This window comes from Bacillus rossius, chromosome 1 (genome assembly GCF_032445375.1).
Source record: "Bacillus rossius redtenbacheri isolate Brsri chromosome 1, Brsri_v3, whole genome shotgun sequence".
Lineage (NCBI taxonomy): Eukaryota > Metazoa > Arthropoda > Insecta > Phasmatodea > Bacillidae > Bacillus > Bacillus rossius.
Window position 1 is genome coordinate 284504906 of NC_086330.1, and position 27720 is coordinate 284532625.

The following is a 27720-nucleotide window of genomic DNA, read 5'->3' on the forward strand; positions in this document are numbered from 1 at the left end:
TCCAGATCAGATTTGTAAACATTTTATTTAATGTTCACATAAAAATTACAATTGTATTCTACATCTATGCAAACAAAGACTGTTAGCACACGATAATGTACCTGACCATTCTTCATTCTAATGCCATACATGTTTAACAGAAGAAAGTTGACAAATCCTTTTTAAGAAATATGAAAAGTTATTTTTATATCTTTTAATGACTTGTAAAAAAATATAGGGCATGTATGCTATGTAAATTTGTTACAAAATGTAGTTTTTTATCGTAGTAAACTGTAAATCTGCTTATTTAAGGATTTTTTTTCTTTGCTTACTACCCATATTACCTGGATTATCAGGACTTTCAATTGTCCGAATTGCCTTTTGTCCCAGTTAGTCTGGATAAACAAGGTTTAACTGTATGTGATAAAAATAAAATTTAAAAAAAAAACATGTTGCAAAAGGACACATATATTAATATCCATTGACCAAGAGTTTGCTCTTGAATTATGTACTTCACATTTATTTTTGAGACTTTTGCATGATGAATGTTGGGACTTTGTGCTTCTGTTTACTTTGCACCAAGTGCATGAAAAAACTTGGCTAACTCATGGGAGTAGTATTAGTCTTATGGAGTAGGTGTCTGTTCTGAAGTTCAAGTCACTCTTGTTTACAAATAAACCATAGCTGAATAAAGGCTAAAGTGAAAAGTTGGTTTAATATCATGAAAGGAATGTATCAGGAATAATCATAAAAATATCATCATGAAACAAAAAAAAATTTTTTTTAAGGGAAGACTATTTTAGCTGCATTGAGTGATTTTTGGTAGGGGCAAAACTAATGGGTTCGCGTCACCGACGTGCTAGTGACGTGTTGCGCCACACTGGTGATGCGCAGCGGCATGTGTACATGTATACGCAATTACGCATATATACACTAATACATTGTATATACTCGACTGTATCATATGCATGTTGAACTCTTTTTGGATGAGTAAAATCTTGTGAGTTTGCATCACCGACATGCTGTAGTAGCAGTAAGTGAAGTTAAATATACCACATGAAAAGTTTAATTTTGACATACCACTGACATCTGTTGTGACTAAAAAATGATGCAAGGATAAATGATATCTTGCTGACATCGTACAGATATTTATAGAAATTGAGGTATAGAGAGCTGAGAAAATCAGTATGAAATCTGCTGAAGCCTCGCCCGATAAGATAGAAACCAAGAATTTAAATTTTCTTAATTTAAAAGTAATTGTTTACAATAATCTTTCAAAACGTATAACAAGAAAATAAAAGAAAGGTATATATTTTATAGCCAATAAGATAAGGGTCCAACTTTTATATAATTGCGAACTGCGTACATAATAATTTTACATGTGATCGTGACCTTTTATCCCTTCTCCTTTAAATATTCGACAGAATGCATTGTCGTTTGTAGAGGTGTGGTTTATGACGAGCTTATATGAACTTAACTAAAATGCCTGGATGTAAATTGGTTGCATAGCGTTGCGGATAGTGCATAAGACTGGCAAGCGTTAGGTACTAGGTTCGGATCCTGAGTGTTGCAATTTTTTGTCTATTATTTTTTGTATTTGAGTCACATTAAATTAATATTATATATTTATAATTTAATAATAACTATGATTTCATAAATAATCATAATAACAATACTCGAGTCATTTTCTTATTTAGTTATTTATTATTATTTTATTAGAAAAATATATATTTATAAAAGATACAAGTGGGATTCAAACCTCAATCATCGGCATTTAAAAAATTATTATTATTATTCGATGCCTGGTTTCATCAATAAAATTGAGAATCATTACTATGTCATCAGTATGTAAAATCCACTTAAGGGAGATCATAATGATTTCAGACTAACATCATCATTATGTCATTAATGTTACGTCAGTATCTGATGTAAATAAGTGCGAAATTATGAGTCTGTCATGGGTCAGTTATGAGTCACATCTTATGTAAAGCATGATATTGAATGATATTCAGACTATAATTAATTTTAAAATGCAAAAATAGAACACAGTTATTCCAAAGTTTTAAGTTTTCACTTCTGTCTGCAGTCCCCATGACTGTTTAAGATTTTTGTTTTGCTATCCGTTTGGGAAACGGGTCTTTCTCATTTTCATTTTGACTAGTTATTAACATGGCGATGATAGCCCACACCAGCTACCTAACTTCTTACCTTCATGGCTAAACTTGTATCTAACTAGCATTTTTCATAACCTCCTGTGACTTTTTTTTATCTCTTTTTCAATCAATTACTATTTTATGCTTTTGTTTATGTGTAATTTATTAGTGTTTATTTTATCCAGTTGATTTCATTGTATCACCAATTCTTTGTTTAGAAATAGTTGTATAAGAATCAACACATTTGACTGCTTGTTCCAAATCTTTTTTTAAAATTTATTGTACATGTATCTTTTTTTCATTATACCAATTGTTTTCTAAATATCGTGTGTAATTAAGATTTCTTTTTCTCTATATATTAAGTTTTTTTTCCACACAATTTTTATCAGGTGTTTAGTGCATGCTATGAATAATTTTATACTTTATTATATTTTTAATCTTCCTTAATAAAAATACATGAATACATACATTATTTATGTTTTTTTTGTTGTTTAAATAATAAACATACATGCATTATATATACAGTATTATTTGGAATTACTTACTATTATGGAAAACAAGATGATAAACATTTGTGTATAAGAATGTAGGCAGTACTGTCAATAGTTCCAGAATTTCAGTGTTTCCCAGTTGCTTAGCGAGCAGGCAGACAACTGTATAGGTACTTCCAAACTTTGTAACCATTTCCTCGAAAACCTTTCGCATGAGTGTCTTACACAATCACATTAAGTATTGTTGTTTTATTATCAACACATAATAATTCATATCCATCCTGGCCTGTGGGAGCATCATTTTGTGTGGTTATCACATAACATTTTTGTTTCTTCTCATGACAAAAAGTGATAAAGCTTTTGCGAACGTACCAAAATTTTTTTAATTTTTTTAAGAATTTTTTTATGTTTAATTATTTTTATTTCATTTTAAAATAAAATTATTTATATGCTAAATTTTCAGAATAATATACTTTTCTTAAAAATTATTTTTAGTTGTTTTCTATCTTCTTTTTCATGAGGAATCAAATAAGTTTTAGCATCAGAAATTCAGTATATCGTACCATATTTTTTTTGCATTTAACTACTCTTATGTGCTTTCAAAATTGAATTAAGTTTTGTGGCACATTAAGTTCTTGAATTGTAATCACTAAAATACAAGAATCTGACTACCACTAAGAGTTTTTATGTAGATTATTTGCATGTTTTTTAGTCTCCCTGGCTTTTATTTTGTTTTTTTAGATGAAGGAAAACCAGAAGCTGAAAGCTGCGGTCGTTTCAGAAGAAAACGGTATGTCTCCTTTACTCATGCCAGAAAAAGACAGGCCTGAAGAAGAATAAGACAAAACATTTTGTGGGGTTAGTACACACAATAGTACCGTGCAGTATTTTTAAGATAATTTAAAAAAAAGGAACTTGAGGGGCAGACCAAATCAAAACATATTAATGGAAATTTTATGGTGAGTTACATAATACCCATAAACATTAGGGGAAGCAAATATTTTTGCACCATAATGTCTTGCTTCATTAAGCTTTCTGATGTTTTCTACAAACATGTGTTTTTTACTCATTTTGGTTAAAGCATGGTTTTCATGGAACTTGTAAAAATCGTGTGATGTGCTGGAAAAATTAATTATCAATGTACCTTTGCATTGCTTTCAAAAATTTCAAACTTATTCTGTTTTTTGAGCATGTCCGTTATCATTGGGAGTTTTATGTGGGCTGGAGGCAAAGTTAAGTAAGCCCAACTTGCTTATACATATTATGTTTCTTTGCAGGCATGTAGGGTTGTGTAATTAACAAAAAGAAAATGTAACTATACTTAAGAGAACTTTTGGGCATGTGAAACTGTTTTTGAAAGTATGAAACATTCCATTACCTCGTTTAGGGTAAAATTTCAATCCGGATTGAACCTGGAGTGGAGTGAGGAATCTAGATTGAAATTTTACTTAAAACACTTTGTTGTTGACTGAAGTTGGAGTGAAGTGAGATAATCCACTCCACTTGTTTAGGTGGACTGGATTGAAGAATCCGGATTGAGATTTTACTTTAAACACGGACTGGAGTGAAAAGAAAACACGCACGAGCAAGCCGCTGCCATGTTGCATTGTTTGTTATTGGTCTCGTTGCATTTCAGGCATAATTTGTGAAAATTGCAAAAGAAAGAGCAGAGGAACGTGTGGACAGAGATAAAAGTAGAGTTATTGTTGGACGTAATGATTGAAAAACATATTTTAAGATTGCTGGACAGAAAAAAGGTTAGATCGCACCACAACATTTTCAGTTCGTGTTGACTCCAACTTCGATCTTGTTTACATTTCAATCTGGATTGTGATATTTACCATAAACGCATTTCGTCAGTCTATGTTCGTTACACATTCACTCTGAGTTCACTCCACTCCAGGTTCAATCCGGATTGAAATTTTACCCTAAACGAGGTACATGTTCTTTTGGAATGGACATGATGCTCAACATTTAATAATTAAAATTGAAGAATTGTGGAGAAGATGGCTCTACTGTGCTATAGGTACTTCCTTAATAATTTTTTTTAATGAATCACTACGGAGTAATTATACACACTAAAGTGCAAAAATAAATTTCCTTCTCTCTAGTGTTAAACTATAACAATAATTTTTGGTGAACGAAACTATAACCGCTTAGCAATTCATTAAAAACAGTCTATGGAAAAAATATTTCTTGCACAATATGCCAATTTTCCCAGGAATGCTCAATTGATAGTTTAAATGTTCAGTTTGATCTCTTTGAGAAGAATGAAATAGAATTCCAAATAGAGCAGATTTTAATGTATTAAACAAAAGTTTCTTTGATCATTCAGATATTTATGTAACATGGAGATTATGAACCTTTTAGACCAAGAGCTAGGGCAACTTTATTTACCCCACGTTTACCATAAACTTGAGTCTGGTTTTAAGAATAACCATAACCTACTGTCTTCAGAAAGGTATTTCTTAAGGTTGGCGAGTGGTGGGGGTATGAGTAATGACGTCATCAATATGGCTGCCGCACCAACTTGTGGCACTATACTTAAATAAACGTATCTCCGCAAGGAAACGTCGTAGAGCTTTGTTCTTTTTTTAATATTGCTCATAATGAATTAACGAATGTTTTGTGTAATGTAAATTTATTTCGTAAGGTTAATAGTTTTCGTGATATTTAGTCTGAAACTAACATTTTCCCTTTTTTTTGTTTTCTAGCGAATGTTTAAAGCCCAGCAACTCTTAAACCGTTAAGAATATAAAACAAATTATCAAAATAAAAAGTTTGCTTAGATTTTGAGCTATTTGAAAATGTCTAGAAACATGGGCTTTGGATGCATTGTAAGATAGTAGGGATGGGACGAATCCACATTTTGGTCGAATCCGAATCCTTGTTCGAATCCTCGGTGTTTGTCATCGAATCTCGAATCCCAGTCCCACAATAAACTTCACATGTTATTAAAAAAAATCACACATTTATTTTAAAAAATTACATAGGCCTATGTATTAAAAAAAATCACATGTGTATTTATAAAATTATAAAATAAGTGCATAGTATAGTGTATACACCTGATATAAAATAGAGACAAATAACCTCAAAAACCACACACGTAAGTTTGCATCTGTCTAATTCTCTGTTAAATTAATCATTCCTATGTTTTCAATAAAATACGTTTGTATAACAGACACCATTAAAAAAAATTTATGTTTTTTTCTGCAGTGTTATATTATTGAAGGTTGGAAATGATCGAGTAGTTATGCTAATTGACAAAATGCAGCGTAGTTTGTGCTTTTTCCGTTACCTTTATAATAATATAGTTTAGGTATAAAATTTTCTAGAGCTGGACGAACCTCAATTCTGTGGTTTCGAACCGAGCCAAACCAAACCTCATACAGAAATAATTGTTTTGAATTAAAATGAACCGACCACCAGAATTTTGGTCTTTAACTGAATGGTGAGAAAGAAAAGTTCTCCAGCCATATGTAAAATTAAAACATTATATAGCTTAGCTTTATTAAATTGCAAAACATTTTATAAGTAAAGTTTATGCAATAAATAATGAAGGAAAGAAAACAGTTTAGAGAAAATCATTTTGCATTTAATTTCTTTATATATACATACTTTTAATTCATGAAGAAGTTCCATCTAAATTTCATAAAGAGTATCTTCCTTTTTCAGTGTACACTAACCTTCATTAAAAAAAATATAATATTATAAAGATGACGAACATTCAGCACAATGCCACATAACATATTTTTGTGGTAGACATAACCTAACATTTTTAATAAGTAAAACTTTTTAATAGGACATTAATAAAAAGTCGAATGTGAATTAAGTTACCTATCTACATTACAAAACCCGCTGACTGCAGTTGCTGTTTTCTTGAAAGAATGCTGCTCGTCAGAAGAAACTTTAGACATTTTTTGGGTGGTTCTGGGTCATCTGGGTCATTATCTTTTCTCCATTTGGAAAACTTCAACGACGGAAGCCTGCTCATCGCAAATCACCTCACGAACAATAATATTGTAAACGTAACGTAAGAAGTGTGGTTATAGAAATTTGCGTCAAAAAAAGAAAACACGAGAAATAATGATGGCTGCCGCGACTATGTTAGTCAACTTAGTACCGTACTGTAAAATTTACTGGACCAGTACTTTTAATACACAAGATTAAATTAATATTTTCAGTACTTGACTGTTATAACCAAAAAGGCCAAAGAAAATAAATACATCCCAGTAATTTAAAATACGTAATTTACGTAATAATTTCCTACCGCATTTGTCTTGTGTTAACTTGATCACGTTAGTTTTGCCGAAATACGAGAGTTCTCGTACATGCGCTTTAGTTTAACGCATGGGGTACGCAATCTTTGGTGATTGTACAACACTTCTCGTACACGCACTATAGTTAAAGGTATAGTATACAATACCTTTGGCATTTGTACGATAGTTTATTTTACGTAGTACGAGAAATGCATACAAAAATCTCTAAAGTAAACAAAAAACAAGGCGCGCCTATATGAAAAAAATGCTATGCGCGTTATGCAACGATTAATAATTTTATTTTTATGTCTGCGCTTGAAACTGTTGAGGCGACGATTATACAATAAAAGTCGGAATATTACAAGTAATGGAATTTTGTTGTGCTGTTTTGTGAATGGTCTCAAATGGGGGTTAGAAAATTAGAAAAACGTAATTTTTTTAAACGAACGTTCGGTGTTTCGAATATATTTTATGAGGTTTCGATGAACTGAACATAAGGGTTCGGTTCGGTTCGGTTCGGTTCTAAATTTTCGAACTTCGCCCAGCACTACAATTTTCAATTACTACCTAAAACTCTTAAAAACCCACCTCGAATCCTACCTCGAATCCCACCTCGGATCCTACGAATCCTCGAATCCATAGGATTCGGTATATTCGACGAATCCAAGATTCGAAAATCCCATCCCTATAAGATAGTAAATGGTGGTTATTGTTTAACTCTTGAAGACACTAACTGCACGACTAACCCGCTGTGGCATGAATTTTGATAGTTACAGACTGTCCTCTCTGATGAATTGGTATGTATATTTTTTGTATTATAATCACAAACAAAGACTTAATAAGAAACAAATTAAAAAAACAAATGTGTATGCATATTTTGTCCATTGTATTGTATGTGTCTTCACTTTAGTAGATACCTATGCACCAATGCACCTAAAAAAATCATTTTCAAGTTACTGTAATGTAATATTTATCTGTTAATGCTAAATCTTGTAATATACATAAAATAAGATAGCAAATTCACTGTACATAAACCATTAAAAATTAGCACTCACATTCTTGTTTAAGCAGATGTTTTTATCTGCTGTCCTTATTACTCATCATCGGAGTCTGTATCACTATCACTGCTTCTTAAAGCAACTTCATCCTCACTTGCAGAAGTATCGTCATTTTCAGGCGGAGTAATATCAGGTGACATTGGCCCTTCATACCACTTAACTCGGTATTTTCCGTTTTCTAAGCTCCAGCCATGACAGGTAGGATCAATGTTTTCCAAAGGGTTACGAAGGTTGGCATGTTTCCACATCCAGGCTACAGCATTGCTACGCTTTACTTTTTGTTCTAAATCAGCTTTTGAGGGAGGAAGAAGAGTAGGATCAACAGGCCTAAGTTTTGACAAAGGTTTACTTGTTAGCTGAGGAGACGTTTTGTTTTGAAAATATGTTATCTCACTTCTGTTACTGAGACGTACGAAGGATGGCCATACATACCACACACAAATGTCTCTAAACCATTCCGCAATGATTCATCCACCAAGATGGATTCTCCTAATTTAGCCAGAGTTTTTTGGTGAGCAATGCTTTTTGTGAGAATGTTAAATGGATTGATTTTACCTTGTCTGGTAAAAGCAGCAGTGTAATCTGAGCCAGTGATGGCATGAACGCCTGGCAGGCTGTCAGCTATTTGTGTTCCTAGTTCTCTTGCTATTTTTGAGACATTAATATATCTTCTAGAGTTGTTTGAAGATACACCACATTCTAGCCATAATTGTGCATTATTTAAGTTTTTTTGGTGATATATCATTAACACTAAAATATCTGAATCGTTAGCTCGCACCAAAACATTTTTCGCTTCGTCATGTTGAATCATGTGTGTAATATGCCAAATTATTCTCGTATCCGCTTCACTGTGTAGGCAGGCTAGTTCTTTAACCTCATTTACATTCATTTTGTCACCTATACATGAGTACTTGTAACATGTATGTTTTACACCAACATACAGCGTTTTATTGCCTAGCAAGTGGCAATATTTGGAAGATCTCCATTCTTTGCATAAAAACTTTGTTAAAGATGTCTTGAAGGTCTCATTTCGTAGAGCTACTGAAGACTTTTTTGGAGTTTTTTGTTCCGGTCCAGACACATTTATTTCACTCACTATTGTTTTAGCACTACGAATGTCATGTGCTGTATCCTTGATAGTTGGAGTACCATAGACGTCAAACACTAAGTGAATTTCTCTAGCTTCTCCATTACAGATTAATCCCAGAATGTTTTTGGCAAGACCTTCATAGGTATCCGGGAATTGAATTATGTGCAGGATGAACATAGTGTCAAAGACTATTGCGTCAACAGTAGATGGAGTGGATATGACATCTTCTTTTAGTAGCTCTTCCAACTTATGCATTAATTTTGATTTGCATGTTTTATTCATGGAGCCATCCAGTTGTCCAAGAGCTAGGGGAACTGGCGTAAGAGGATAAGCCATAACACCCTTCATGTCAAACTTCTGTTCAGATGCGACATTGAGAAGTCTTGCAAAAAGATCACGGGTGCATTTTACGATATGGAGTTTTTTTATCTGACCCATGCATAGTTTTAGAAGCACACATATAAGCACAGTTCGTAACAAGTTTTCTTGGTATTGGAAGTTCAATATTTCGCGGATCACTGACATACAACATCTTAAATTTTTGAAATGCCTCTGTGCCTTTGAAGTATGCACGTAGGAGATCTTTGCTTACATTATCGTCCACAACATATCCATTGGCTATATTTGTAAAAGGTGTTTCTCTGTCCATTTCTTCAAAAGGATCTGAAAAGCTTTTGAGTGAAGATATTACACCATTAACATCTGTGTTGTCTTTTTTGATCCTATTCTCTTGAAGGTCTTGTTTAGTATCTGGTTTCCTAGATACGCCACTGGCTTCCAACAAACTTGTAACTATTTTGCTTCTCGATGATCTAGTTTTCATCCACCTTTTCCTGGCTGAATCAGAGTTGGCAAACGCTGTAATACCAGTAAGTCTTGATGCAGCGTCAGCGTTCACTGTTTGTTCTAGAGCCATGTCGACTGGAACTCTAGAAAAAGAGGCTTGAGAACGTTTTATAGACAGACCACCTTGAGAAAGAGCTTGTTTTGCACCTGGGCACACTGAATCAATATTTAACAAGTTGAGAAGGTAAATAGTCATCCAGCGAGCATAGTTAGGTCTACTGCAAGCAAAAAATATTGGAGTTATTTTCTGTATAGCATCTATGTACATGTTCAGATCGTTCGTTCTGTAAGCTCTACTGAAGTACTTATAGATCTCCACAAGATCTATGTAAAGCATGTAGAATTGAGCAGTTTTGCCATGAAGTCCAGTTCGAGTTCTTTCTGCAAACTCAATGTAATATTCATACAGTGTCGTAATTTCTGGATTCTCCACAAGCTTAGCAAGCGAATTTGGCGACAAATCGGTATTAATATCTGTCACTAGTTTTCTGACCTTCACAGCAAGGCATTCATCTCCATATTGCTTTAGAAATGATTGGAAGTGACACCTTTCTAGAGCAAGTGACAAAACAATATGAATTCTTTTGCACCTATTAAAATGTTTCCCCTTCAAGAAACCCGTAAGTGAACCACTAGCTAATATGTCACTCTCAACCAGGACTTGTTCGATACCTGAGCCTTCTATGAAATATCCAATTGCTCCAAACAGAGCTAGTTCAATATGAAAGGATCCAAAACATACGAAAACGTTATCAAAACGTGGTTTCTCCTGATTTTGAATCAAAACCGCTAATTTGGCCACAGCGAGGTCATAATGAACAATGACACATGGATCTCCACACTCATGTGCTACACTCTGGCACTTTTTTAGTGTTTCCAGAACAACATCATTACGTGTTGGTGGCAAACTTATATTTTCCATACATCCTATTTCCTGAATAACGGATAAATCTTCAGTCGTTTCTGAATTCCATCCTGCCCACATCGGAGTGTTTTTTGACCACTCTACGGAAGTCATCCAGATGAAATCTCTTATAAAAGCTGCATAGCATACATTTGTGACAGGATGTTTTAACACTGTGGAGCTAAGTGTATTAATCAGTTTAGGCTTTTTCGGGTATGGCTCCAGAGTTTTGAAGTCAAATTGGTAAGACCTAGACCTTGCCGTAGAAGTGCTTGCAGTTGCTCTCTGTTCTGTGTTTCTAGCATCAGATTCCATTACTACATTTTCTGACAATTTGTTCTGAAAACAAATACCAAATGTATCGTGTAAAGTACCTTTACCTGATAGTGTCTCCATATTACAGTCGAAGTTATCCCAGGCCAATCCAGTAGCAAGGCCTGGAGATATTTTTATATTTTCGGGTGATATACTCGGTTTTTTGTCAATTGAAACTGCCAGATCAGTCTCCAACGCTTCTGCTGTATGGTAACAAATACAGTGTCCCCAATGATTGATTATATCAATGAGTTTTCTACTTCCAGTTAAGCTTTTGATGCCAAGGCCTAAAATTAAATGCTTCTTTGGCTTCACTTTACCATTCGTAGTAATGAAAATTGCATCCTGTGCACAAGAGCTCACTCTCCTTTCTAACCTTTCGTTTTTAGGTTTTGCTGAACCACCAAACATTGTTCTAAAAAATGTTTCCAGCAATTCAGGCATTTTGCTTTCACCTTTTATAATATCCTCGACACTCAACGGATGTGGTAATTTTGTTCCTTCAGATTCGTTTAGAATTAACCTTCTTAGGTACAAAGCGACCTCTTCTATTTTAGATTATGTGGTAGATGAGTACTGACTTGCTAATGAAACAGCTTCAGTAGATGATAGCTCATTACTATATATAACAATTCCATCTTTATTATTATTTTTTGTTGAACACAATTTCTTGCCAAAAAAAGATTTAAGTTTCTCGTGCAGTTTTTGTGCTGAATAATTCGAATCATGTACTCCTTCTTCGGCGAGATAGGTTATGTGCCTATCACGAACAACAGTAAGATACTGAGCTTTTTGTGGTTTAATGATGTATTTTGTCACATACTCTACCGTTCGATTAAATGCACTGTCATGTTTTTGTTTGTGATTGAAACCCTCCTTTACATTTTCAGATGGTAGGTTTCCTGTGTCCATTTCAACACGTTTTGCATTAGCTAAGTTGAGGTATTCTCTTCGGCAAAAGTTATGGTAAGAAACTTCTTTGGCAATGAAGTCTACATCGCATATTTTTAATAATAACTTGTCATCTTGCAAAATATTGGCGGCACTTTTAATATTGTTTTCAGAGTCTCTTGTCTGACATGTAGTTATTTGTTCTTCTTTCCCCTTCACCTTTCTTCTCAAATTTCTACAAAAAATGCATTTTCTATCAAATACTCCTGTGCACGATATTACTTTGACGCTTTCTTCTGAAGATATCGAAGACCTTAGAGTATGTTTAACAGTTGAATATTCTATATCACCATCAAGTTTCGAAATAGCAGTAAAATTTTTATAGCACAGACTGTGATAACAATGTTTCATTACATCATAATGTTCAGGTAGGTCTCGGCACAATACCGAATACTTTGAATCTATTTGAGTCCTTAGCCTCGTACTTGCTGCTTCATTATTCTTTGCCAGGAACTGTCTTTAATTTCAAACTTTTTTCCAGATACACCTTCTGTGTGTATTACACAATGTTTTCTTGCATCTGACATTTTGAAGGCTTCCATGAGCTTCATAGGAAAGTGTCAACAGGTGAAGTACATTCACGTGAACCTTCAACTGCGAGTAACACAATCCTTAAAAATAATAACATAAGTTAAGCTGAGTAAACAGTGTTCAAGAGGGTATTCAAATTAATTATAGCCAAGGATAGATGCAAAGGTTAAAGTAGCAAATAGTTACATTAACTTAGTTCGTTTAATCATGGGCAAAGGCCTCACGTGGTTCATCATACAAATACATCATTCTTTCACATATAATTAATACTTGCTTAATACTGATAGTGCTAGTACACATGCCACGGCAAAATACGTGAACGCATATCTATATTTTCTTTAGGATTAAATACTTGATAGAATACATGATAGAAACTTGAAAGATACTTGATAGATAGAAATTTTACAATTAATTTAACGCTTACACACAGGGACAATGAATGTCGTTTACACAGACAAATGCCTCATTAGTGAATACAAAACACGTTAATTGAACATGCAGGCGACCGCGGCCTGACCTACACTAGGCGGTTTAAAGCTTAGTTTAAAGCATGATAAAGCATGATATCAAAAGAAAACTCACAAATGAATACATTAAATACATTACGTAAAAAACAAGTCCAAACGAAGAGTGACGACATGACGAGGAGAAACGTCAAACAAATTACACGTGATATAGAGAGCAATTAATACAAAAACGAGCAAGATAAAAAATAAATGACAAATAGAATTTAGTTGGTGACGGCCGAAATAAGAATTTAGAGAATAGCAATTACCAATTACCAATTACATAACTGTAAGGGTCACCACCTTACAAACACTTACGTGCATTCTCCCCGCTGTCACACTCTCTCTCTAAAGCAATTATCTGACTACATGCTTAATTCAGCAACGGATGACCACCGACTAAGTGCTAACGAACAAGAAGAACCTTCAAGGCAATACATCTAGTTTTAAGTAAGAAAGAGGGCGCCACGCGCATGCGCGGACACCTCAAGAGGGGAGGTCAGACACAGCACTGGACGCAGAAAAGGGGGGGGGGGGGGGGAAGTAGGAAGGGAAGGAGCGCCGAAGCCCGCCGCACGGCGCGAAGTTCAAATGACGCGCACCGACCACTTCAATTTTATTAATGCTTCTTTTCAAAACAGACCTGAAACAAAATTAAATTATCTTAAGAAACAAAGACTGATATGATGTGCACAGTTCAAATTAGAAATAAATGTTCCAAACAAAAAACACACCTGCCAGCTACATCATCAAGCACAAAGCATTTAAACATATGGGTTCTAAAACAGAAAATCACTTGTAAATTCCACAAATATCTTCTTAGTGCTACATTTCCATACATTTTCAAATACAGTAGAACCCCTGTCATACACTTTTCAACGGAGGGCACAAAAATGGTGTATGATGCGGGAAAATGTATGAAAAGGGAATGGCAATAATGAAATTTTTTTCCAATCCAGCATATCAGCACAGTGCCAGATTAAACATAAATATATATGTGTAAATAATTGCATTATATTAATGAAAGATATGAATTCATCATTATATTATACATATAATAAAACCACCAGAAATGTAAAATACAGTCCATAATCAAGTAAAGCTGACATGAGAAACAGTGGCCTTAAAAAATGTTATGAAGTCCTTTCTTGGAGGGGGGGAAAAGTCACCAAGACTAAATTAGAAATTTAAAAAATTAGGCTATTGTAAAAAAAAAAAAATCAGAAATTTTTGCTTGTTTATTACATTTTACAAACAACTTTATGCAACAGAACAATTTTCAATAAAATTTTAACTTGAGAAACGTAAAATTCAAAACAATCCAATCGTAAAAAAACAATAACAAACGGATATATTCAGTTCAAAGATAAACGACTGCACAAAATATGAGATCCGTGCCTTGGTAAAGCACGTGCACCATTTTCATGATCATTTCTTGTTTGTGCCACTAGTCTCGCTTGGTGCTGGCCATAGATGCTACTAGCGAAGTGCACAGTCTTCCTGATACTATCCATATCTATGGTGTGATAGTTATTTTCTTACGTTTGCAAATTTTATTTATTTATTTATTTATTTATTTATTAAAATCCACCACTAGATCCCCTTACAAGCATTACACTTGGGGATATGGGCTTAGTCAAATTAATATAAGTATACATATTTACTTTATATACATACATTCCTTTTTCAATACTTATAATAAATTACAGTCACAAATTAAAATTAAAGAATAAAATTTCCCATATTATAGATATATCAAAAGGCCTGTGTTTCATAATACACTTGGGGATATGGGCTTAGTCAAATTAATATAAGTATGCATATTTACAATATATACATAAATTCCTTTTTCAACACTCATTACAAATTACAATCATAGATTAAAATCAATGAATAAAGTTTCCTATATTATAAATATATCAAAAGGCCTGTATTACATAATAATAACATGTTAAAAATCATTGATATCTGATATTGAATAAAAAATTTTTTAATTATAAAATTTCTAAGTTCTTTCTTAAATTCATTGTGATTGTTTAGAAGTAATAATTTTTTAGGCAACTTATTAAAAAGCGTAATACCTTTATGTTGAACTCCCTTTGCATATAACGTAGTTTTATAACACTTAGGTTTGAGTTTATATTGATAACTAGTTTCATAGTAATCGATAAAATGAGTTTCTTTAAAATTTTCCACATTTTCTTTTGTAAATAACAGTAAACGATAAACATATTCGGAGTAATATGGTAAAATATTTAGTTCTCGAAAATATAGTTTACAGGAGGAATTTGGTTTCTTATTACAAATAATTCGAATAGCTCTTTTTTGTAATCTAAAAATGTTCACACTGAAACTACTATTTCCCCATATTTCAATTCCGTAAGTCATGTAAGAGTGAAATAAAGCAAAATAAGCAGTACGTAAGGATTCCTTATCTAATGTATTGCTTAAAATTCTGAGTGCATAACATGATTTGCTTAAACAATGATCGTTTTTCAAAATAAAAGCATTAAAACTGAGTTTATAAGGAGGAATATAAAAAAAATTTGTGGATTATAGGACTTTTCCGCTTCGTAAAAACGTATGAAACGGGAAATTAATGGTTTTATAAGTGTATGTTCCGGGAAAGTAAACCATTGTAAATATAGTACTTTCGGCGGGACCGAAATTAATCGGCGTATGACACGGGAAAATGTATGAAACGGGAACGTATCATCGAGGTTCTACTGTACTTCAAAATCCAAGCAAACTTTTTATTTTGACAATTTTTTTTATATTCTTTACGGTTTAAAAGTTGCTGGGATTTAAACATTCGCTAGAAAACAAAAAAAAGGAAAAATGTTAGTTTCAGACTAAATATCACGAAAACTATTAACCTTACGAAATAAATTGGCATTACACAAAACATTCGTTAGTTCATTATGAGCAATATTAAAAAAAGAACAAAGCTCTACGACGTTTCCTTGCGGAGATACGTTTATTTAAGTATAGTGCCACAGGTTGGTGCGGCAGCCATATTGATGACGTCATTACTCGTACCCCCACCACTCGCCAACCTTAAGAAATACCTTTCTGAAGACTGTAGGTTATGGTTATTCTTAAAACCAGACTCAAGTTTAAGGTAAACTGGGGTAAATAAAATGTGCCCTAGCTCTTGGTCTATTTCTATTGTCACAGTAATGGTGCAAACATACGCAACTGAATGGCCATACGGGTGGGAATTTACAGGTATGGCATCATCGAACAGTGATGTGACGTGCCAGATGTCGGAATTACATAGGAAGGTTTGGGCAGCAGTTGAAGTTTAAAAGGCTCACGGGTCGTGTGGGAGAGTTGAGAAAACACTCGTATCTGGGTCTTGCCCTGCGCACAATTTGAGTTCGTGTACCTCTTACGGTCGGCCAAGTGATAATTTTGCTCGCAGTTTGTAACAATAGTTAGTGTAATTCAAAGTGAGAGTGAATGCCACTTAGGCCCTGCTACTGTGAGATGGTCCTTGGCCGTTCTGATATGTGCTGCTCCCAATTCTGAAATGTAATTGGGCGTACAGTCATTCCCGCATGCTGTGATGCTACAGTCGAGATGGCAGACTTTTATCTTGTGGCTAGCAGGGGTTCGTGATTCATCATCTTTTGTGACGTGTGCCAATCAGATTAATACTGGTTTTACACAGGTGCAGTGAAAAAGTATCTCCTCAATTTTTATGTTAATATTGCAGGTTAAAACGTTTGTAACTTAAAATTTATTTCATAACTGGAATAATTATTCCATACAGATGAATGAAATTTGGCTTTGCTTACATCAAATGATTTTAACAGTTCCATGGACCAATCGTAAACCAGAGTAGGAGCCACGAGTGGAAGACGAGAATCTTTCTAGTCTACACCATCGTTAGTCTGTGATGGAAGTAGTCTTGCCTACAACAGAGAAGTTGTAGTTACCAAGTTACAGTGTTATAGCGGAATTTTTTTGGAGATGAAATATCAGCAAAAGTGGGGTTTTTGTTCTTGCAGCTTTTAGTTGTGTTTTATTTGTAACACGTGATTTGGTTGTATTTGAGTTGAGGGTTCTTCTCCCATACCAAATTGTTTTTGTTGTTGTGCAGAGAAAGGTTTCTGATACTTGTAATGGATATCACAAAGCATGAAATGTGTTTAGAATTTCTTGTTTGCCTCCTTTTTCAGTCTTTGATAGTTTTTTAAGTGCTTCCATCTTTTATGCTTTTCTTTGTGCCGTTGTAAGATTGTACAGTTTTCATCAGCTGAACCTTTTTTTGAAGTAGGGTTGAGTACTTATACTTACAAATATAAGCAACATAAGATAGAACAAAGATGGTCTTGGAAGCACTTCTTCACATTGCAAAGTAAAAAAAAAAAAAATATATATATATTGTACAGCAATGTTCACTGAAATTCTGTTAATGACAGGGTATCCACATTATAGAAAGTTAGGGAAGCTGGAATTTGCCAGTAAAAAATAGGGAATTTACTTGAAATCCTGGGAAAGTCATGATAATTTCAGAGTTGTTGAAGGGAAAATATCATGCTTCAGTCTGCTATCACCCATGGCATGTGCAAGGTTCTATTTGAATTAAGAAAGTGGAGAAAGAACTAGGCCAGCTATGGAGATGGTGAAGGCTGGGGTTTCTTTTTTTCTTGAAGAAAATTTCAAAATAGGTAATTTAATTTTTTTTTAAAGTCGGGAAAAAATATAATTTTGTTTTGGGAAAAGTCTGGGAAATTTTATTACAAAGTTGTGTGGACTCTCTGTATAAGATTCTGGAATACTTATTTATTTGTTTTAGATTTTATAATCAACTTATTAAGAGAGTTAAAAAAAAATATGTGTGTACATTCATTAAAGTCAAAAAAATATTTTGACCTCAATGAGCAGGAAAATTTTTGAAATAGGATCTTTTTAAGACTTGACTTAATCAACTATGTTGCATTGTTATATTTGTACATCATTATTTTTGTTTTATCACAATTTCTATGGATGTGTCACTACACAGAGTGAGTCAGAATTAAACCTACAAATTTTGGCTCCAGGTTATTTACAAAAACCTAAGTTGACTAATGGTCTTAACTTGGAGTTGAAGATCTGGTATATTGCAAACAATAGAGAAACAGTTAGCATCAGGATAATGTTTAATTGAAAACATTTATTTAACTACTGCAAAACTTGTTGCTGTTGTAAAATGATTTCTTTGAAATAATTGATGTAAGTGTGGAGGGTTACAATTTGTTATGAAAAGTTATTAAATAAGCACCACCGTATGTTTAAGGGCACACGGACCCAGCGGAGACTTCTCTCAGAGTGTGACATTGCCTGTGTAGATAGCGAGATTCAGACCCTTCTTAATTAACCAAAAATTATCATTCCTAGCCTGCTCTGTCTCGGGCATGCTATAACATAGGATGTTACAGTGGGCTCTTAAGGAATCCCACACGCCTGATACCTGCGGCTGGTCGACACATGGCCAGATAGTTACACAATTTCTCAGATACGTTTATATTCGTACTGACAAATATAACACACCCTTGTACACGTCTCAATTAAAAACTGTTTGAATTGGTTTAAGTGAGGTACGAGTCATCCTCATGGTTGCAATGAAGTTTCATTTAGGCTGATTTCAAGTCTCAGTTACGAGTTAAAATGAATTATTTAAGCATTCTGGCATCCGAGGCAGGCCCCAAGGACATTAAGAAAGAGATTTAGGTAAATTAAAATATAAAACAGAATTACTAACTCGTTGATAGCAACGGATGAAGTCCCCATGGTGATGGCATGTCTTACCTCAGCGGTGATGATGTCAGACTGGGGCGACTAAGCGCGCTCTCCGAGGCATCACGGCATCTTCGCGCGAGCAAGAAATTGTTAAGCTTATTCAAATTTGGGCCATGGCCCATGGCCCCATGGGTGATTAAAAGAAAAACATATAAAACATATAAAACACGCCCCCTCGTTATTAATTAACATACAGTTTAGTAATTAATAATTAAGTAATTGATCATTTAGTCTGCTTCTGCCAACTTTAGGTCTGTTCATATCATTCAGCTCTGTCTTGGTGAAATACGCCAGCTAATTATTTAAAACACATACCCTTAGGGACAAAAATTAGGAGTTACTGGTTTACTTAAAAGAGGTACGCAATACTGCATGGGGTACACAATACTGCATGGTAGGGTGTCTTCCAGAGTTGTAGTGCTGTGTTTAAACATACACACTTACATACAGCGGCAGTACAAATGCCAGGAAAGTTCGGGGAAGAAGTGAAATCTTACCAGGCTCATAGGGGCAAAGCCTCGGTCGAGGTCAAACTTGCCTTTAAAATGTATCGGAAATAACAAATATGGGCGTGACCCTCAATTATTTCAAAGAAATAATTTTATGACAGTGACAAGTTTTGCGGTAGCTAAAGATCTGTGTTCAATTAAATGTTATACAGATGCTTGGTGTTCCATTAAAAACTTTCTTTAAATAAACCAGTTGTTCAGCTCCAACATCAACTGTAGCTGAAGTTTCTTGGTCAATTTTGACTCATTCTGTATACACACATAATTTTTCATATAATTTTTTGTTGTTAATTTTTGGCACCAGACATATTCTACAGTATTTGAAAAAAAATTGGACAAATATTTATAACTGTGGCCCAACTATTTGCATCATGACCACACACTTTAATTTCACGTTCTGTATTTGCACTATTGGGTTATGCAGATAACTTTTTTTGAAATATTTTGTTGAAGCCAAGCCTTAAATGAGATTTACTAAGTAAACACATTTTTTTTGCAAAACTATTCCATTAAAAATCTAAACATTATGTCTATCTTTGTATAATATTTTGGCATTTTTCAAGAGGTTAGTGATAGAATTTTTTGAAAAATTTGTTTTTATAGCCATTAAAAAACACGATTTTATGTCTTAGGTTTACTATTTATTTTAGTTATTTTTGTTATTTGGTTGACAAATGATAATTTTTCCTGGAAGAGTTTGGAAATTATGTTTTTGGTGTTTGGAGCCACCCTCTTATATATTCTTTATGTATGTCACTTTGGCATGGAGTGTGAACGGTAATTATGCTGATGTTAAACAATAGAGAATGGATAGTAATAATTTTAGACTGAATTTACTAACTTCTTTAGCCTGTAACGCTCCACCAACAGTGTTGGTGTCCTCTATCTGCCATACTTAATTTATGCTAGAGTTATAAAGCAAGTAACTTACAACTAATGTCCCTCCCCCCCCCCCCCCCCCCCCCCCCACCTGTTTGTAAACTGCTATCGACAAGCTTGAGGCACTGAACCTTCCCCTATCTCCGTGCAACGGCACAGCAAGCATCATGACCGTCAAGGCCTAGGTACTTATCCGAGAGACAGAAAAATGAAAGCAGTATTTAAATTGCAACTTTTCAACACACACATTATTTCCTCATAAAATGCAATCAAAAATGTTAAGACTGCAAGTGAATAGGAAAGTCTGTTATACTTAATGCACAAGAATTGAGGATTTATTTTCAAATTTTTAGTAATGATAAGCTTCATCTTATACTTATATCCATGGACTATGGCAATGGTTATTATGGGCTACTGAGCATTGAGGTGTGACAAATATCACATGTTAAATTATGTAATTGATTTTGGGTTAGCATGTTGACACTACCCTTGTAAAATATATGTTTATATATCATGTATGTTATGTTGTGAAAATTTTATTTTCTATGTATTTGGTTTTGTATATGTATATTTTGTATTATTGTTATAAAATGGAAGTGGCAGTGTTTAGTTGGCTTTGAGCTGTTTGTCAGTGCTGTAACTATTTTAACCATAATTAGTCCTGATATTTGAGATTTTTCAATTTTTTGCTGTAATTTTAATATTGAACCTTTTTGGATCGACAGAGAATAAATATCATCTTCCTAAACTTTTATACCTTGCTATGTTTTGGTATTCATAGACCGATGCGTTATATAACTTCCGTGATGATTTTCGTATGTGTTTCAATGTTGTCAGTCATTACTCATATGATTTACAGACTGCAACATTCCTTTTTATTTGAATACATTTGCTTGCGTTGCGTACAATTGCCAACCATTCTGAGATGTATTTTGTAATATGTTACTGAGAAAACAAATTTCAAGCTTTCTGGCCATGTAGTATAATTATATGGAAGGAAAGAAAATATAAACGAAAATGTTTAAATTAATTAGTAAAAATGGTGAGGAAGTCAGGTGAGTTAAACTGGACAATTATTCTAAAATCTTGAAAATGTTTGTCATTATTTCTCGTAAGCGACTACAAGTGAGGTAATAATTTTGATGGGGAAAGACAAATCTTATATATAAAATTCTCGTGTCACAGTTTTCGTTGCCATACTCCTCCGAAACGGCTTGACCGATTTTGATGAAATTTTTTGTGCTTATCCGGTATCTATGAGAATCGGCCAACATCTATTTTTCATCCCCCTAAATGTTAGGGGTAGTCCACCCCTAAATTTTTTTTTTATTTCCAGTTTTTGGTAGGAAATCACCATGGCAACGGCTGTTGCTTTGTTGATGCTTCATTCGTCTCTATGGCAACGGCTATTTCATTGTTAGTGCAGTCCTCATCACCGTTGAAATTTTGCAAGTACTTTAAATATCAAAAATTGCCCTTTTTTTTCAAGTATATATATTTTACAGACTTGAAACTTCACAGTAATGTTCCTTATGTTACGCAGGTGGTTAAAACCAGGCAACAGTGGGTACTTTGTCTGCATGAGAACAGTATTTTGCATTGTTCATGCCTTCTGCGTCTCCATGGCAACAGGCATCACGCGGCAGTGGCGTACCCACAACGAGGGGCATGTATTATGAGCGGCGCAAGAGTGATCTGCCTGTAGACTGCCGTAGCGAAGTACGGGTACATCAGTTTTATGTTGCGTGCACGAGTCGGGAAACCATCGGTACATTATACAGCATTGTAATAAATTTTCACGGAATTTTTTATTATTTACCATTACTGTAAATGGGAGATGTGGCATAATTCTTTTTCCATTAGTATAGCCGTGCGAAGCCGGGTCGGGCAGCTAGTATTTATATAAAATATATAATGACTTGTAAGAAACTTAAAATATATTTGGTACGGCAACAGGTGGCACGGCCCGTGCTATATGCAAAATCTCCTACCAATGTGCCTATACCAGCCCACAGAATGTATCGTAATAAAGTGATGAAAGTAGTGTGGTATGTAGAATATATTGTATGCAGTATTAATTGCAATATCACATAATGAACACATACAAACCCAGTAAATTAAAATCACATGTAAATTATTATGAATATAATAATAAATGAAGTAAATGTGAAAAATAATAACTATTAAACATTTACAAAACATTTACTTAGAAAGTTAAAGAGCACACAAAATAGGATTTTATTACAATATTAAAATTATTCAGTTAAATAGCAATATGTTTATTTCGATCTATGCAAGTAACTGAAGTTTCACTTCATGTAATTTAAGTGAGCTACCCTTGAATGCTTAGTAATACTTCAAGATATAAGTATGAATATCTGGGTTATATGTATCAACACTAGTAAACACTTTCAGCACAATAAAGTGCTGCAAAATACTCAAGGTTCGGTAGAGCTGTGAAATCTTTGTCGACAGGACCTCTAGGAACGGACAGCATAGCCTCCAGGAAATTCAGTTATAGCGATGTAGAATGATCTAAAACTACAACTGTAGACATCAGGAACTCAGCTACAGTAGTTCCTCCAGATTGCTGAAAACTGCTCGGAATTTGGGACAGTCTCACCAAAGACGATCTCTCGGATCAGGATGCAGGGCGTCATCGGCAACTCGGCCGAAACTTCCAGACTGGAATATCGTAAACGCCCGACGCGAATGTTAACTAAGGCTTTGACGTTACACCCTACGTCTGTCACTACAAATGGCAGACGTCCTGAAATTTAACTTACGTAGAAGATAACTAATTGATCCGCGGTTTTTGCGAGGTCTTCTCGACTCCTGTGTGGGGTTCCATGGGAATCGGGACCACTCCACACACAGGAGACGTCTTGTCCGATGTCCTGCTAAAAAGTGACTCTTTTCTACGCTTCCTTAAACTGTATTATTACTAGAAACTTCCAAAGAGAAACATTCCTATGAGAAATATTGGATGAAATAATTTCTACCGGGTGAACAGGTGTAAATTCAAGAAGAAATGTGTTGCCTAGAGCAGACTCAGTACAAAAAGGAATGATCTAATTATAAAAATAAATATAATTAAGCGAAATTAAAGTGTAAATGATGATAATTGAACACTCGTGATGGGTAGCTCACACTATAACACTATGATAACTTTAGTATGAAATATTACAATAATTAAAACTTAATATTTAAAAATGAATGCAAAATAACCATAATAAACATCGTGTAAACTTTCTGAATGGTTACATTATATTTTTTTGTCACAAACAGTACTGTCTGAAGTTAAAAATAAATTGAGAAAACCATCTAAAATCAGCACTTCAGCAAAACCTAAAATAACTGTGTTTGTTTCTCCACAGCTGTGGCTAAAGTTTCCAATGAACATTGATGCTAATAACGAGGAGTCATCGTTATAAAAGTTGAATCAATTACGCTTGGCTCAAGTTTTTCAAACAATTTACGTAATGTCCGTTTATATCTTTTTATTTTTTTATACATAATTTCCTGATTCACTGAAATGAGTCTGTACCTTTTTTTACTTTGTTAAAGTTAGAAATAGTCAAGGAAAAAGCTGGCAAGGGTATGTGATAATTTTTGAAACGGGCATGGGTCTCGTAAATGTGGGGCGACAAGTGTTGGCATTCGTTATAGCTGCGTGTGGTTTTGGACCTGCAAAAAAGTGGACTCATTGGAATGCTTTTTATTGATATTCTTATGAGATGGTTGTCTTTCAAATAAATTTTTGTTGGAATAAGACTTTAGTGCCAAGTCTGATTTCTTGGATTCACCAAAGTAATTTATTGGCATGTTTACATTTACAACCAATGTATTATGTAATGTAAGCATGAGTGATGTTAAGCAAATGTGATTAGGCCCAGCCTGTATGAATTTTAAATGGTATTTACACTTCAAAATAATGAATATTTATATGAATATGAATATTGTTTCTGAAGTTCAGTAAAGAGTTGTGTCTAAAAATTGGGAAAGTATCAACGTTCAGGTTGAGTCACTTATAAATGTGTACTACATAGGTACATACCCAATTTGAGTTAATAGACCTAATATGTAATCAAATAGCAAATACTACTTAAAAACAATATCCATGACAATTGCAAATAAAAAATTAATTTCATTCAGGATTAGTCATAACTCAAAAAAGCCACCACCCAAAGTTTTTAATTTTAGGACCAGAAAGTTACCCCATGCTAAGGGTGATGTTCACACACCCATAGAATGTCTCGTCACCTCTGTGCACTAGGCACTGAACTGGCGTGCGTTCTTCTAACATCCAGCCACGGGGCTTGGGACTGAAAAAGATTTTATTGGTGGTCTGTAGCGAAGCTAGCAGCATCTCCGTAATAGATACCAGCCTGGAGTGTGCATGTGCTCATTTAGTTGATGAGCAGACCATTAATTCTGTGAATTTTTTTTTCCCCTAAAGTCAATCATGTAAATACTGTAGATAAATGTTCATTTTTCAATCAGGCCTGTGCCTTATTGTCTGAGACTCAAAACTAGGATAATAAGTGGTTATTTTAATTGAGAAATTATTTGTCAAGCTTTTAAATCCAGCACTGATCGAGAAGCTTGCATTCTGACATTTATTTTTGTTTGTTGACCTAGACCACCAAACTTGATTTTAACAGTATTTTTTCTTGCCGCAGTCCAGCTTATTACAAATTTTTTTTTCAATTACCATTGTACTGTGATTTATTTATTTTTGTGCCATTCCCATTATAACTAGTATATTGTTGTTCGATGATCCGGCAAAATCACTAACCTGGCTTGGCTGTGGTTCCAAACAGGCCGGATTAAGGAGCCTTTAATGTAATAAGATTTTTACCGCTTTATTTTTGCAAATAATTTGAACAAAACTTGTGCATTTCACTAAATTTAAGCACATTAGTGTTTGTATAGTAAGTTTTGTTTGTAGTAAGTAGTGTGTGACATCTGCAAAAACTGCCAATAACATCTAGTGAGATTTTTTCCTTAAGAGTGCTTGCAAACCATAAACTTATATACACCAATCCCTCACTTAGCACGACTAATGCATTCCTAAAAATGTTCGTGTTATCCAAAATCAAGTATTCTGAAGCACTGGTCTCCATAAATAGCAATGCTAATTTACTTAATGTGTTCCAAAATGTGTAGGGAAATATTCTTCACGTAATATAAATGCGTATAATAACACTCAAAGATAAATATGCCATAGCTGATGTTTGTACAACAGCCGATAGCATAGACAGATTTGCGCATGCATCTCTTCCCCCCTTGTATGGCTAACTGTATGCCACGGCACATCTGTTGTTTACAGAACTTGAAACAGACTTCATGGCGTCATACCCAACTTTTTTTTTGCCTGTGGAGATTTCGCGCTAACTGAAATTTACAGACATGCTATTCAAGACTGAAGCAGTGAAATTAACACTGCGCTAAATGAATTTGCTGAGGGATTGGTGTATATATGTAAAATTTCCTTGCCTTTTATCATTTTATATAACTAATAATATTTATTTATTAATTTATTGAATTTATAGCTAGCTGATAATCTTACAAATTGTTTTTTAATATAATAATATAAAGAGTTTCTGCCAACTGTTAATTTGTTATTCTTTCGCTATTATTTATTATTTTTAAGGTATACCTCGAAACATAAGTGTGTTTTCCGAATAGTAAGGGCGATGCAGCCTTTAACACAAGGACCCGTTATTTCAAGGCTTTATTCAGTGACAAGTTAACGGTGAACAGAAGTCCAGTTACTTTTAACATCAATACAACCTGGTGTATCACCAAAAAATTCTTTTTAACAATGTTGTTTGTATTTCATAATTTTCATACTAAATTTGGAGGCAATTTAAATTTTCTTTTATACTCAAGTTAACCATTTGACAGTAATCGATGAGCAGAAAATAGTGTAGACAGCTGTTGGCTAGCTAAGCAACAAATTTTTGTTAAATTTTTACTTAAAAATATCACCTCAAACCTCTTGACATAAAACGAGAGTGACTCGTCCTTTCACAAAAAGCTGCATAGAAAATTCTGTAAGAATCCTTGCAACTATTTTAGAAGGTCATTAAAATGGCCGACATCCCTTAAGATGTATTTTCCTGTTAGGCTAAAGGGTCCTTCAAGGAGGTGATTGGAAACAGTCATTGTGTTCGATTTTAAGATATCAGTTGATTGACTATGGAATGTGTGTGTTATACACATACCTTCGAAATATTTTCGTCAAAAAGCAATGACCATTTGTATCAAGAAATTTATACGCTCCCATTAAATGTACGCTGATTTTTGTGTAATTTTTTTTTGCATTAAAAAAATTTCTAGTCTTGTTACCATGACAACTAGTATTACACATGCTTTTGTGTCTGCCTATTGTGGCACTGTATTTTGAGTTGTGAAATATGGTTGTGCGAATTCTGCTGTTCTTATTGAAGTGATGGAGAACCTTTGTACAAATTAGCATACAAGAAAATTATGCATTCAGGTTCACATCTCAGCAACAATTGTTCCAAGAGCTATAACAAGTCCCATGTTCTTGTGTCATATGGAAAAACTAGTTTTTAAGATATTATAACTAATATACACAATATTCATTACTTAGTAAACTCATCAAATACTTAAGAGAACAAATATTTCTACGTATAAACTTCTAATTAAATATAATTGTATACTGTCAGAAATTAAATGTTTTATAATTAAAAGGCTGAAATGAAAAGTTTATCATTATTTTACTTGTGAGCCACAGTGTAATTAAAACTAATGCTAGTCATTTTGAACAAATACATTTAAGGTAGACCTTTCATTTAAGATCATCTCATATTTGAGATCCCTATTTTATTCAGTTCTCTTTGTTTCACAGCCTAACATTCAAGATAATCTTTTATTTATGGGCATTCTTAACTTAAGGGTGTTTGTTTAGGTGATCATACATAACTGGTTTGATAAGATGCTTAATATAAACAAAATTTATAGAATGAACATTTTTTTTTCGTTAGAGAAAAAATATTTATATACAGCATTAAAAAATGTTTGTTACATACATAAATATCCTGTAAACCTAAGTTTAGTAAGTGAAACCAACACGAAATATTCGCACAACAATATTATAAAACATTTAATTGTTATTTTTGTATTGTGTTGACCCAATAAATTTATAAATGGGGGAAAAAAACTGTTTTCTCATATTATGTGTGGGTATTTTAATCTTTTAAGAACTTAATAAATTTGTGTATATGCTAGAAAGGGCTGTTTGATTCTGGGTTTTATTTGGTGGTTCAATTCCGGTTCAGTCTGACGTCCAGTTCATAGAAAAAAAAAGTAATGTTCATAAATGCTTACAAAAATATGAAGATAATTTAGAACAATTTAATAACAAAGAAAGAGGACTTACACCTTGCACCTCTAATTTAATTTGTTTGTGAAAGTTTACAGCTTCAATGTG

At 33.8% G+C, this 27720-nt stretch overlaps 2 protein-coding genes across 4 annotated transcripts in view; one reads left to right on the forward strand and one right to left on the reverse strand.

The window, feature by feature from the left end:
• Nucleotides 1–27521, forward strand: part of LOC134527672 (solute carrier family 35 member E3-like) — a 73346-nt gene extending 45825 nt beyond the window's left edge. Inside the window, exon 6 of one of the 2 annotated variants that reach the window (XM_063360562.1) lies at nucleotides 3365–27521. In XM_063360562.1, coding sequence (XP_063216632.1) covers nucleotides 3365–3463 — 99 coding nt within the window. In that variant the 3' untranslated portion in view covers nucleotides 3464–27521. The remainder of the gene's footprint in view (nucleotides 1–3364) is intronic. The other variant, XM_063360561.1, reaches the window with a different exon arrangement.
• The window catches only part of LOC134527673 (transmembrane protein 234), a 28907-nt gene continuing 13951 nt past the window's right edge, over nucleotides 12765–27720 (reverse strand). For both annotated transcript variants that reach the window (XM_063360566.1, XM_063360564.1), the window contains one exon: nucleotides 12765–13726. In XM_063360566.1, the coding sequence (XP_063216636.1) occupies nucleotides 13716–13726 (11 nt within the window). In that variant the 3' untranslated portion in view covers nucleotides 12765–13715. The remainder of the gene's footprint in view (nucleotides 13727–27720) is intronic.